General features: G+C 45.8%; 1 protein-coding gene across 3 annotated transcripts in view; it reads left to right on the top strand.

Moving 5' to 3' along the window:
• ttll5 (tubulin tyrosine ligase-like family, member 5) overlaps window positions 1-15098 on the top strand; it is a 431390-nt gene that overhangs the window by 10457 nt on the left and 405835 nt on the right. For all 3 annotated transcript variants that reach the window (XM_067992117.1, XM_067992118.1, XM_067992119.1), the window contains exon 2: window positions 14072-14278. In XM_067992117.1, coding sequence (XP_067848218.1) covers window positions 14217-14278 — 62 coding nt within the window. In that variant the 5' untranslated portion in view covers window positions 14072-14216. The remainder of the gene's footprint in view (window positions 1-14071; window positions 14279-15098) is intronic.

Raw genomic sequence — 15098 nt, forward strand, 5'->3', positions numbered from 1 at the left:
GGGCTTTTACCTTTCTGACCAGTCTGCCATGTGGGACCTTGTCAAATGCCTTACTAAAATCCATGTAGACAACATCCACTGCACTACCCTTGTCAATCCTCCTTGTCACTTCACCCACTTGCCCATCTTCATTTCCCAGGACTAAATCTAGAATTGCATCCCCTCTTGTTAGGCTTGTCATGTACTGGCTAAAAAAGTTCTCCTGTACACTGATCAAGAATTTTGTGCCCTCTGTGCCCCTCACACTGTTTGAATCCCAGTTGATGTTAGTTGAAGTCCCCTACTGTTATTGCCCTCTTATTTTTGCACTCAGAAATTTGCCTACATATTTGTTCTTCTATCTCCTTTTCACTATTCGGGGGTCTATAGTACATTCCTAGTAGTGTGACTGCCCCTTTTTTATTTCTTAGCTCAACCCATATGGCCTCGATTGATGATCCATTTAGCAGATCATCCCTTCCCACAACTGTAATTGATTCTTTAACCAATAATGCCACCCCCCCTCCTTTTTTATCATCCACTCTATCCTGCCTGAAAACTCTATATCCAGGGATATTGACCTGCCAATTATCCCCCTCTTTAAGCCAGGTTTCCGTTATAGCAATGATATCATGCTGCCATGTGTCTATCTGTGCCCTTAACTCGTCTGCTTTGTTTGTAATACTCCTTGCATTGAAGTATATACCCTTTAACCCCATCAAATTCCTGTGCTGAACACTATTTAACCTTTGCTTCTTTTGCCTTTGCGTCGCTAACTACGTCACAATCTGCTTTTCTGCTTCCCATTTCCTGGTCTGAATTTGTCCTATCTGTATCTGCCCTTTGTTTCCCATCCCCCTGCCATACTAGTTTAAACCCTCCCCAACAGAACTAGCAAACGCCCCCGCGAGGATATTGGTCCCGGTTCTGCTTGGGTGCAACCTGTCCAGCTTGTACAGGTCCCGCCTTTCCCAGAATCGGTCCCAATGCCTCAGAAATTTAAACTCCTCCCTCCTATACCATCTCTCAAGCCACGCATTCATCTGGCCTATTCTCCTATTTCTGCTCTCGCTAGCACGTGGCACTGGGAGTAATCCTGAGATCGCTACCTTAGAAGTCTTGCTTTTTAATTTATTTCCTAACTCCCTATATTCTGCTTGCAGGACCTCATCCCTTTTTTTTAAAACTGATGTCGTTGGTACCGATATGGACCACGACCTCTGGCTGTTCACCCTCCCCCTTCAGAATGTCCTGCAGCCGCTCCGTGACATCCTTGACCCTAGCACCAGGGAGGCAACATACCATCCTGGAGTCACGTCTGCGGCCGCAGAAACGCCTATCTGTTCCCCTTATGATGGAATCCCCTTTCATAAAACCATATTGACTTTGCCTAATCATATTATGATTTTCTAAGTGCCCTGAAACCACTTCCTTCATAATGGATTCCAGCATTTTCCTGAGGACTGATGTCAGGCAAACTGACCTGTAGTTCCCTTTTTTTCTCTCTCCCACCCTTCTTGAATAGTGGGGTAACATTTGGAGGAGGCACAGTGCAGATTCACCAAATTGATACTGAGGCATAAAGGGTTAAATTATGAGGCTCGGTTGCAAAAACCTCGCTTGTACTCCCTTGAGTTTAGAAGGTTGAGAGGTGATTTAATCGAGGTGTTTAAAATGACAAAAGGATTCGATAGGGTCGATACAGAGAAACTATTTCCTCTGGTGGGGGAATCCAGCACAATTTTTAAAATGAGAGCTAGGCCATTCAGGAGTGAGATCAGGAAGCATTTTTTCACACAAAGGGCAGTGGAAATCTGGAACACTCTCCCCCAGAAGTTTGAGGATGCTGGGGGTTAATTGAAACTTTCAAGACTGAGATCAGTAGTTTTTTGTAAGGGTGTCAAGGGATATGGAGCAAAGGCGAGTTGAGGAAACCTCCTGCTGATTACCACCTACCGCCCTCCCTCAGCTGATGAATCAGTCCTCCTCCATGTTGAGCACCACGTGGAGGAAGCACTGAGGGTAGCAAGGGCACAGAATGTACTCTGGGTGGGGGACTTCAAAGTCCATCACCAAGAGTGACTCGGTAGCACCACCACTGATCGAGCTGGCTGTGTCCTGAAGGACATGGCTGCCAGACTGGGCCTGCGGCAGGTGGTGGGCGAACATACACGAGGGAAAAACCTACTAGACCTCATCCTCACCAATCTACCTGTCGCAAATGCATCTGTCCATGACAGTATTGGTAGGAGTGACCACCGCACAGTCCTTGTGGAGACGAAGTCCCATCTTCACGCTGAGAACACCATCCAATGTGTTGTGTGGCACTACCACCGTGTTAAATGAGTTAGATGCAGAACAGATCTAGCAGCTCAGAACTGGGCATCCATGAGGCGCTGTGGGCCATCAGCAGCAGCAGAATTGTATTCTAGCACAATCTGTAACCTCATGGCCTGGCATATTCCTCACTCTACCATTACCAACAAGGGATCAACCCTGGTTCAATGAGGAGTGTAGAAGAGCATGCCAGGAGCAGCACCAGGCGTACCTAAAAATGAGGTGCCAACCTGGTGAAGCTACAACTCAGGACTACATGCATGCTAAACAGAGGGAGCAACATGCTATAGACAGAGCTAAGCGATTCCACAACCAACGGATCAGATCAAAGCTCTGCAGTCCTGCCACATCCAGTCGTGAATGGTGGTGGACAATTAAACAACTAACAGGAGGAGGAGGCTCTGTAAACATCCCCATCCTCAATGATGGCGGAGTCCAGCACATGAGTGCAAAAGACAAGGCTGAAGTGTTTGCAACCATCTTCAGCCAGAAGTGCTGAGTGGATGATCCATCTCGGCCTCCTCCTGATATCCCCACCATCACAGAAGCCAATCTTCAGCCAATTCGATTCACTCCACATGATATCAAGAAACGGCTGAGTGCACTGGATACAGCAAAGGCTATGGGCCCCGACAACATCCCTGTTGTAGTGCTGAAGACTTGTGCTCCTCTAGCCAAACTGTTCCAGTACAGCTACAACACTGGCATCTACCCGACAATGTGGAAAATTGCCCAGGTATGTCCTGTCCACAAAAAGCAGGACAAATCCAATCCGGCCAATTACCGCCCCATCAGTCTCCTCTCAATCATCAGCAAAGTGATGGAAGGTGTCATCGACAGTGCTATCAAGTGGCAATTACTCACCAATAACCTGTTCACCGATGTTCAGTTTGGGTTCCTTCAGGAGCACTCGGCTCCAGACCTCATTACAGCGTTGGTTCAAACATGGACAAAAGAGCTGAATTTCGGAGGTGAGGTGAGAGTGATTGCCCTTGACATCAAGGCAGCATTTGACCGAGTGTGGCACCAAGGAGCCCAGTAAAGTTGAAGTCAATGGGAATCGGGGAAAACTCTCCAGTGGCTGGAGTCATACCTAGCACAAAGGAAGATGGTAGTGGTTGTTGGAGGCCAATCCTCTCAGCCCCAGGACATTGCTGCAGGAGTTCCTCAGGGCAGTGTCCTAGGCCCAACCATCTTCAGCTGCTTCATCAATGACCTTCCCTCCATCATAAGGTCAGAAATAGGGATGTTCGCTGATGATTGCACAGTGTTCAGTTCCATTCTCAACGCCTCAGATAATGAAGCAATCCGTGCCTGCAAGCAGCAAGACCTGGACAACATCCAGGCTTGGGCTCATAAGTGGCAAGTAACATTCGCGTCAGATAAGTGCCAGGCAATGACCATCTCCAACAAGAGAGAGTCTAACCACCTCCCCTTGACATTCAACGGCATTACCATCGCCGAATCCCCCACCATCAACACCCTGGGGGTCACCATTAACCAGAAACTTAACTGGACCAGCCATATAAATACTGTGGCTATAAGAGCAGGTCAGAGGCTGGGTATTCTGCGGTGAGTGACTCACCTCCTGACTCCCCAAAGCCTTTCCACCATCTACAAGGCACAAGTCAGGAGTGTGATGGAATACTCTCCACTTGCCTGGATGAGTGCAACTCCAACAACACTCAGGAAGCTCGACACCATCCAGGATAAAGCAGCCCGCTTGATTGGCACCCCGTCCACCATCCTAAACATTCACTCCCTTCACCACCGGCACACAGTGGCTGCAGTGTGTACCGTCCACAGGATGCACTACAGCAACTCGCCAAGGCTTCTTCGACAGCACCTTCCAAACCCGCGACCTCTACCACCAAGAAGGACAAGAGCAGCAGGCACATGGGAACAACATCACCTGCACGTTCCCCTCCAAGTCACACACCATCCCGACTTGGAAATATATCGCTGTTCCTTCATTGTCGCTGGGTCAAAATCCTGGATCTCCCTTCCTAACAGCACTGTGGGAGAACCTTCACCACACGGACTGCAGCGGTTCAAGAAGGCGGCTCACCACCACCTTCTCAAGGGCAATTTGGGATGGGCAATAAATGCTGGCCTCGCCAGCGACACCCACATCCCATGAACAAATAATATGAAGGTACAGATCAGTCATGAACTGATTAAATAGCAGAACAGGCTCGGGGGGCTTAATGGCCTGCTCCTATGTTTCGATGAAATTACCACATATCTGGATAAAGAGAAAATAGTCAAAAGTTCAACAAGCTCATACCAGTGCACTCACACCTCAGGACAATGCTGTCAACGCAACCTTCCCCAATATAGCTGTACACAGTTCCTGCAAATTACGTCTACCGACCTGCATCTTTCTTTTGTCACCTGCGCTTCAGAAAAAGTAAGAATTAAAATGCGCTACATGGATAAATTAACATATAATAATGATGGAATTTTGTTTGCTAACACTCCCATGATGCACCGTGGGACGTTGTGCTAAGTTAATGGTGCTATATAAATGCAAGTTGTTGTCGAAGCCAGTGAATTTTACTTTTCACACTCGTGCACATAATTATAGAATTTGAGCCAAAAATACCACTAACACTCCCACAAAATTGTGTAATTAAAAACTCAATTTAATGTATAAAACCACTGCAAATCGGAAGTATTGGTAATGTATTGTGTGTTGCATTGGAAAAAACATAGAACGCTCCAACTCTTCTCTATGATTTCTCACACATCATCTATGGTTGAGAGGAAGGGCAGAGGGAGTAGTATTTGCCCAGGCTTCCATTAGTGTTGTTGTTCATGACCTATCAAATGAGAATAGGCACTTTAGTCACATGAAGCCTGTACTGGAGTGTTTCCTCCAGGTTGGAATTTGATATTTACCTGTGACATCTCAATAAAAGGAGCAACTGAGACCTTGCTGCGCTTGCATTTGCAGCAGGCATGGTGGTGTTGAAGCAGTCCAAGTTTATTAAGGTACCACAGGACTGAACAATAGGGACATAGGTTGTCTCTGGCAATATGTGAGTTACCAATCTCAGCCCCTGGGGCTTCTCATGACAGCTGGATTCCAGTAATGAGGAGCCGTAATGCTTGGCTGACTAACCTCCCAATGGAACTTCTGACTGCAGTATTTTCTTGCATTTTATTTCATTTTGTTTAATGAAGGCGTCCAATTTAGACTTCAATTATAAGAGTTTGTGTTGTTTTATGTGTGATGAGAGTGGTAGGAAACCTTAGCACTACTCTATTTACAATAAAGGTGCAGTGTAATGTAACACAATTCAGACACAGGTGAAAAGAAAGCAGGAACTGCTGGAAGTAAATCTGAAATAAAAACATAAAGTACAAGCAATGCTGATAGGGCATCTAGGGATGGATAATAAATGTGGTTCTAAGAAGTAGGCAGGCTTCTTGAACTGCTCCAGTTCTTGAAGTCATCATGCTCCCACGATAGTTAGGGCAAAATCCTGGAATTCCTTGCCTATCAAGTGGTTAGGAATGCACTGCCTGAGGGGGTGGCTGAGGCAGATTCAATCATGGCTTTCATAAGGGAACTGGATAAGAATTTGAAAGGAAAAATTTGCAGGGCTATGGGGATAGGGTGGGGGAGTGGGACTAGCTGGATTGCTCTTGCATAGAGCCGGCGTGGACTCGATGGGCCGAATGGCCTCCTTCTGTGCTGTAACCTTTCTGTGATTCTATCAAACACTCCCAGGGCAGGTACAGCATGGGTTAAATACAGAGTAAAGCTCCCTCTACAGACTCTCATCAAATTCTCCCGGGCAGGTACAGCATGGGTTAGGTACAGAGTAAAGCTCCCTCTACACTGTCCCATCAAACACTCCCAGGGCAGGTACAGCATGGGTTAGATACAGAGTAAAGCTCCCTCTACACTGTCCCATCAAACACTCCCAGGGCAGGTACAGCACGGGTTAGATATAGATTAAAGCTCCATGTACATTGTCTCATCAAATGCCCGCAGGTCAGGTATAGTACAAGATCATGCAAAGTTGAGTTCCATCTACACTGTCCCAGCAAACACTACAGGTAGAGCATGGATTAGATGCAAAAAGAGAGTGTTGCAAATGCACCATTTATCCATTATCCACACCAGCCATCCTGAGGCATTTGGGGTGCTTGCTATTTAGGGGCAGTTTTGTGTTGTGTTCAAGAACCGGTCAATAGTATTTTATGTGGGACCTTTACAGCCTTTTGTCCATTAGATCCTAGGAGAGCCTTCACCACACGGACTGCAGCGGTTCAAGAAGGCGGCTCACCACCACCTTCTCAAGGGCAATTAGGTATGGGCAATAAATGCTGGCCTCGCCAGCGACGCCCACATCCCATGAACGAATTTTAAAAAAATCCAGGTAGGATTTGAAAAACAGAAACTTGCATTAATATTGCACCTTTAACATAGAAAAAGTTTCCAAGGCACTTCACAGAGGCATAATCAGTCAAAAATGGATGCCAAGTCAGGAAATATTGGGAGAGGGGACCAAAAGCTTGGTCAAAGAGATGGGTTTTAAGGTGGGTCTTGAAGGTGGAGAGGTAGAATGGTTTAGGGAGGGAATTCCAGAGCATGAGGATTAGGCAACTGAAGGAACGGTTGCCAGTGGTGGAGTGAAGGAGGGAGATGCACAAAAGGCCAGGTAGGTTTTGAAGCCAGGTTCCAAAGGTGAAAGGCTCATGTTTGACAGCCTCCCCTTCCAGCCTCCCCTTCCAGCCTCCCCTTCCAGCCTCCCCTTCCTTTTGAGAATTTGGTATTTAAGGAAATTTGAATTCAGTGAACAAATGCCATTCATTATACAGATCGATATCTACTGTCAAACAATGAGTGTAGTTCATCTGGCTTTACATCATTACCCCTTGTTAAAATAAGGATGCATTAATGAAAAATCAAATCAATAAACGTCCCATTCATATAGAACATTGTAGAGAAGATTTACAATTATTTTTGACAATAGAGTAAGGCCCCTAGAAGGTAGGATTTTCCTTATTCATAAATAATTTAGAAGAATGTGTAGTAAAATATGCCACTTGAGCTTGTTACATGGACCTGGAAATCTCATTTGGGAAAGTGCCTGGATGTTTAGTAAATGTGCCACCCCATGTGGAACTTGGATATACTGACCTGCAGTGTCTGAGGTTTGCTCTCCAGTCTATGCTGAGTTTGCTGTTCTCTTACAATTGCCCTCAGCACCCCTGGGTTATGAAAGGAAAAAGTCAGCCAGGCTTTTCACTCCTGTTGAACAGTTACCCTTGCTGTAAAATGCACATGTATGGTGTCTGGTGAGAATAGGATCAACTTTAGTGCCCTCTCTGGTTGAATTGCTGCCCGATGCTCACTGGCATTCATATGAAGAATAGTCATTTGGTTGAAGTGTTACAGGCTAATGTGTGGAACTGCACCCCAGAAAGAGTTAACACCTTCAGGAGAGGGTGGTTGAAGACAATTAATTTTATTATTGTGTTGGTGATAGCTCCTTCTAATGATGGAATGAGACAGTGAGTGTGGCATTTGGGAACAGAGTCTGAATCAGACAATTAGTGAGGTAGCCTTTCTTTCCAGTGACTCCTAGGCCTGCATGTTACTGAGTGGGACGCCCAGATAGCTGTCACTAGCTACCCCAGTTCTACTGTGTTTTCTCTGGTCGTTCATTAACAGATTCTACAAAAGAAGTTCTCTGGTGCATTCCACTAGGTGACTGTTGCTTCTGCCCCCCCATTAGCACAACAGTTTTCCGACCTACCTTGGCCGCTGCCTGGAAATCAGCTGAAGAAATCTCCATGTGTATGCATTTTGCCCTTGAGCATATCTACGCAGAGTGCTTGCATATAAGGAGTGTGTATATATACTTTTTAAAAACCTTGGAAGGGAAGTTTTTATTGGTTGGTTTCTGTGCCATAACCAAAGCCACTGGGTAGAAAAACCACTGAGGCAGAGTTTGATCCAGCTAAGGGAAGGCAAGAGTTGACTGGGGAGGTGGTGGTCTTTTTTATAAGTCACTCATAAACCCCGCGTGTGCATTTAGCAAGTTGTATGAGATATAATTTAAAAAGGTTGTTGCCTGATAGGTTATCCGCCCTTCTCCATTGCATCCTTTCTTGTTTTTATTCATTTTACTCATTGCATCATCTCCAACCCTAACTCCTTTGCCAGTACCTCAAAGATCTGCACTTTTTTTTCCAACTTGTTCCTGGGATGTGGGCAAGGCAGCATTTATTGCCCATCCTTCGTTACCCTGAGAAGATGGTGGTGGCTGTTCTTGAACCGGTGCCGTCCGTGAAGTGACGGTGCTCCCACAATGGTGTTAGGTAGGGAATTTCAGGTTATTGCTCCAGTGATGAAGAAGGAACAAAAAAATATATGTCCAAGTCACAATTGTGTTGACTTGGAGGTGATGGTGTTCCCATCACATTGCTGCTCTTGTCCTAGAACGTAGAGGTTGCCGAGCAGGGAGATGCTGTGAAAGTAACATTGCTTTGCTGCAGTGCATCCTGTAGATCATACCTAGTGCAGCCTCTGTACGTCAGTGCAGAAGGGGGGATGTTGAGCCTGGTGACAGGGGTGCCAGTCCAGCGAACTCTGTCTTGAATGATGTCGAGCTTCGTGAATCTTATTATGGCTGCATCTATCCAGCCGAGTGGTGAGTGTTCCATCACACTCCTGACTTGAGCCTTATGTATAATGGATAGGATGTGAGGGGTTGGAAGTGAGCCATTTGTGAAAGTACCCAGCCTCTGCCCTGCTCTTGTAGGCATGGTGTTGATATGGCTGGACCAGTTAAGCTTCTGGTCAAGTGTGATCCCCAAGATGTTGATGGTGGACACTTGGCGATAATGGTGCCATTCAAAGTCAAGGGGAGATGAACGAGTTTCTCTTGTTCAGGATGTTCATTACCAGCCACTTGTGTGACACAATTGTTACCAGCCGCTTGTCAGCCCAAGCCTGGATGTTGTCCAGGTTGTGATGAAGGCTGGCATAGGCTGCTTCATTATCGGAGTAGTTGCGAATGGAGCTGAATATTGTGAAATCGTCAGTGAACAGCCCCACTCTTGACCTTATAACTGAAGGAAGGTCATTGATGAAGCAGCCGTAGATAGTTGGGCTGATGATGCTTCTCTGAGGCACTCCTGCAGCAATGTCCTGGGGCCGCAAAGACTAGCCTCCAATAATCATGACCATCTTCCTTTGCGTTCAGGTATGACTCCAACCATTGGAGGGTTCTCCCTTTGATCCCCATTGACTTCAGTTTTGCGAGGGCTTCTAGGTGCCATACTTGGTTAAATGCTTTCTTGATGTTGAGGGCAGCTACACTCACCTCTCCTCTGTCATTCAGCCCTTGCATCCATGTTTGGATCAAGGCTGTGATGAGGCCTGGAGTCGAGTGGTTCTGGCAGATCTGGAACTGTGCACTGTGCGCAGATTATTGGTGACTAGGTGTTGCTTGATGGCACAATTAATGGCTTCTTCCATCACTTCACTGATGTTTGGGAGGAGACTGATAGGACTGTAATTGGCTGGGTTAGATTTATCCTGTTTTTTTGTGGATAGGACATACCTGGCCAATATACCACATTGTCGGGTGGATGCTAGTGTCTCATAGCTGTACTGAAACAGCTTGACTAGGAGAGCAGCTTTCTCTGATGCACAGGTCGTTAGCACTATGATGGTGGGTTTTGGATGGACACTGGTATCTATGATGGTGGGTTTTGGATGGACACTGGTATCTATGATGGTGGGTTTTGGATGGACACTGGTATCTATGATGGTGGGTTTTGGATGGACACTGGTATCTGTGATGGTGGGTTTTGGATGGACACTGGTATCTATGATGGTGGGTTTTGGATGGACACTGGTATCTGTGATGGTGGGTTTTGGATGGACACTGGTATCTGTGATGATGGGTTTTGGATGGACACTGGTATCTGTGATGGTGGGTTTTGGATGGACACTGGTATCTGTGATGGTGGGTTTTGGATGGACACTGGTATCTGTGATGGTGGGTTTTGGATGGACACTGGTATCTATGATGGTGGGGTGTTGGGAGGAGGATGAGTAGAATCATCCACTTGGCATTTTTGGCTGAAGGTGCTTGCAAACACTTCAGTCTCATCCCTTTCACACACATGCTGAATCCAACTATGGTTGAAGATGGGGATGTTCATTGAGATTTCTCCTCCCATTTGTTGCCTGATTGTCCACCACCACCATTTTCAACTGGATGTGATGGAGCTACAGAGCTTTGGTCTGATCTGTTAATTGTGGGACCATTTAGCTCTATCTGTAACCTGCTGCTTGTGGTGTCAGCATGCAGGTTGCCCTGTGTAGTAACTTCAATAGGTTGATACCTCAAACTAAGGTATGCCTGATGCTGCCCCTGGCATGTCCTCCTACAGTCCACATTGAACCAGGTTTGGCCTCCAGGAGTGAGGGGTGTATTGAGCCAGAAAGTTACAGATGGTGGTGATAGCCCACAGTGCCTCAGGGATGCCCAGTTTTGGGATGCTAGATTTGTCCTTTGTTTGTTCCACTTAGCATGGTGGTAGCAGCACATTACAGAATGAAGGATGTTCTCGTGGTGGAGACGAGAGTTTGTCTTCAAAAGGGCTGTGCGGTGCTCACTTCTACCAATGCTATCATGGATGGAAGTGTATGTGACCGATTGTTGAGGACCACATGGTGCAAGCCCAGACTGGCAGCTCCCCTCAGTCTTTTCTTCCTACAATCTACATTCTTAAAACCCAAGCTTGGTGTCTCCTAATTACTGCTTCTTGATTTATCTCGTCGTACCTCCTACTGTTTTCAGTCTTGGTGGTGTCCTACACGGCAAGTCTTGGCTTTTCACCAAAGTTTCTCCAGAAGGATTGTTGGATTAGGATCTGAAGTGTGTACAGGCTAGTCGAGTTTGGAATCTTTTTCCAACTGGCATCGCATTTGACACAACCAGAATATGAATTTGATTCCAATCTGCCACATTTAATGGTATTCAATGCGATATATTGGTGCTATTGTAGGCTCAGAGTACAAGGTTTCAAATGAATATCGCAGGTGTGAATCAGTCGATATGTTCACAATGTACTCCCTATGTCTCATTGTTCATTGCATTCACCTACCTTTTGGTTACTGATTGAAGCTTATCGAGCCATGCCTTGCCCTCTGCTGCCCTGTAACCAAGGCTATATGGAACATTTTGTTTTAAGTGGATCAAGTTGCTGCTCCCAAAGTGCGGTATGCCCTAATGCCCATGGCTGCTGCACTCATTCTTATGTTATGCTATTAACACTGGATAATGAATGTTACTGGCTTCACTGAGCACACAAGAAAACTTTTAAGCATGCCCTCCCCTATTCCATTGATTACTTTTGTCATTAGATTAACTCAAACTTGGGAAGTACAATCAAAAGCAAAATATTGCGGATGCTGAAAATCTGAAATAAAAACAGAAAATGTTAGAAATAGCATTGCAAATAGCGGGGAAAGTTCTGACGAAGGGTCATCGACCTAAAACATTAACTGTTTCTTTCTCCATAGATGCTGCCTGACTTGCTGAGTATTTCCAGCATTTTCTGATTTTATTTGGTAAATACAACGTTCGTCAGCTGCTGTGTTTTTACTTATTAATTTGTAACTAAGAATAATAATGAGCGTGTAAGTTCCTATTCTTTATAGCACTTAACTACAGTTGTCCCTATATACTACTTATCAGCCTCTTACCTGTTCAGCTAAAGTTTCTGTTGCATCACAATGCTTTGATTCATAGCTTAGCTCCATCACGAGGCTCACCCATTCCACTCTATGGTTAGCATGTTTGCACGATCTTTCTGAGTTCTGTCGTGTTTCTCGGTTGCTAGGCTTCTCTGCTTTGCTTCAGCTAGCCCCAGCTCTCTTCTGACTAGCTCGTTCTGCTATCTCCACCGCAATTTTATTTTATTTGTCTGACCTCTCCCATGCCCCTTTATGTTCCTGGTGCAGGGTTTCTTTTCAACACTAGTTGTGATAATCCCTTGACTTCAGCTAGTCTGACTCTTCCAAAAGTAAGACCAGAGTGTACCCTCTGTTTATCCCTTCTTTATAGGATGAACTTGGACTTCTCCCCTGCTCCCTGTTTACTGTATTCCTCCACATTTCACTTTAGAATGTGACAATATCACCATTCTAGCACCTCCTGAAAATCTGCTGTCAGCTTCTGAGGGGCTGACCCCAAGGTCATTCTAGTTCCAAATCCCTGACCTTGGGGTGACTGCGGCATGAGGCAGGAGGAGAGAAAATGGGAAATGCATTAGAGAGGGTCAATAAACTCCAGACCCCATCTGGAGACTGTGTTCAGTTTTGGGCACTGCACCTTGGAAGGATATATCGGCCTTGAAGGGGGTGCAGCGCAGATTCACCAGAATGATACCGGGGCATAGAGGGTTAAATTATGAGGACATATTGCATTATCTTGGGTTGTATTCCCTTGAGTTTAGAAGGTTGAGGGTTGATCTAATTGAGGTGTTTAAAATGTTAAATGTATTTGATAGGGTAGACACGGAGAAACTGTATCCTCTGGTGGGGGAATCAAGAACGAGGGGACATAATCTTAAAATTAGAGCCAGGCTGTTTCGGATGGAAATCAGGAAGCATATTTTCACACAAAGGGTAGTAGAAATCTGGAATTCTCTTTCTCCCCCCCCCCCCCCCCCCCCCCCCAAAAGGCTATGGATGCTGGGGGTCAATTGGAACTTTCAAGGCTGAGATCGATAAATTTTTGTTAGGCAAGGGTATCGAGGGATATGGAACAAAGGCGGTAGTTGGAGTTGAGGTGCAGATCAGCCATGATCTAATTGAATAGCAGAACAGGCTCAAGGGGCTGAATGGCCTCCTCGTGTTCCTGTGTTCCTATTCAAAATTCACAATAAAAGTATTCAATGTATAACAAACCTCCTGCTATAACAGATTGTCCTTCCATCGGCTTTTGGGGCATCTCCTTTATAGTAACAGAGCTCGACCTCAGTGAGCAGGATCCCTGAGTCCCCAAGATTTTGTAACAATAAGTTTCTGCCAAATGTAAATGTAGCCTCTCGAGCTCTTTCTCACTTTTACTTAGATGTGTCCTTAGCGGGAATTGTTATTTATTACAATGTTACTGCTTTCTAAGCTGGCCAAACACTCCTCAATAATCCTGAGTTGCAGAATCAATGCCGACGTTAACAGGATAGTCGCAGCAGTGCGATTACTACTTTGGTACAGTAACAATTGTCGATAATGTGCACCTTTGGGCTTGACCTCAGACATCGTAATCCAAATTGCAGTCTATAAAATCACTCATGTTCAGACTTTCCTTCCTTTTCCTTACTCACTTGATTTGTGTAATTTAATGAAACTGATGCAGCAATTATAATGGAGATTTTAAAATTGTAACTAATAAGAAGGGGTGGGGGAGGTCTTTATTAAATTAAAAATGCCCCCCCCCCCCGCACCTCATAGAAAGATTAGTCTCTCAGCATTTTAGTTTATCTAAAAAGAAATCCACAAATATTGGAACTCTCCAATTAAACAATGAAAATGCACAGCAGGTCAGTCAGCATCTGATAGGAAAATGCAGGTTCACATTTGGGGTGGAACACATCAACAGAACTGGCAGGGTCAGGCAGGAGAAGTGCTTACTGTAGAGGTCAAGTCCAGACATGCCCAAAAAAACAATTGCCCCACACTCATTTCTGATCGGTTTCTGTTTTGTTTTTTCAGTGACGATGGTTGAATGGAGTGCCTGGTGAAGAATGGTTTGAAGTGGAGCAGGATGGATTTGTTGGACCAGCCAAGAAGGTGACACCTTCATTAGTCCGAGTGCATCACCTGAAGCCGATTGGTTTTCAGTCGGAGCAGGGTAGAAATGCCTGCCGTAAGTCACGTGCCAGAGGATTCTTCAACCTCATCCGATGAGGAGGAGCAGGAGTAAGTAGGGTTCATATCGGAAGTGTTTAAATCCCTCCGTGGCCTTTTTCCCCCGCTATCTGTGCAACCTCCTTCTGTTCTACAATCCCCTCCCCCATACACTCTGTTCCTCTGACTTTGGCCTCCTGCACCCCTCCCCCTCCCTTTATTGGTGACGGTGCCATTGGCTTCCTGAGTCCCAACTCTCTAGAATTGTTCCGAGAAAGGCTCCTTCTAGTTTCCTGAAACAAGGTGCCCTAACCCCGATTTTGAAAAATCACCCTCTGTTCACCAGCATGGCTTTCCCATTACTCCCATCTGTTCTGGAGAACCTTCTTAAGAAACAATAGAATTGGTCTCATGGTTCTAGTCCTGGGAGCCTGGTGCCTGTGAGCTGGCTCTCAGCGGTTATGCTGTTAAATCTGTAGACCAGCAGTAGACTCGTAGCCCTAGGTAAAGCCAACTGTGCTATCGGTCTGTGGAACGCGGATTTTTTAAAATTCATTCATGGGATGTGGGCGTCGCGGGCAAGGCCAGCATTTATTGCCAATCTCTAATTACCCTTGAACTGCTGCAGTCCATGTGGTGAAGGTTCTCCCACAGTGTTGTTAGGTAGGGAGTTCCGGGATTTCGACCCAGCGACGATGAAGGAACGGCGATATATTTCCATCAGGGTGGTGTGTGACTTGGAGGGAAAAGCGCAGGTGTTCCCATGTGCCTGCTGCCCTTGTCCTTCTTGGTGGTAGAGGCTGTGGATATGGAAGGTGCTGTTGAAGAAGCCTTAGTGAGTTTATCGCCTGTCTCCTGGAATCTGAATTAATAGACCGGTACCAAAGTGGTT

This window comes from Heptranchias perlo, chromosome 10, assembly GCF_035084215.1.
Source record: "Heptranchias perlo isolate sHepPer1 chromosome 10, sHepPer1.hap1, whole genome shotgun sequence".
Classification (NCBI taxonomy): domain Eukaryota; kingdom Metazoa; phylum Chordata; class Chondrichthyes; order Hexanchiformes; family Hexanchidae; genus Heptranchias; species Heptranchias perlo.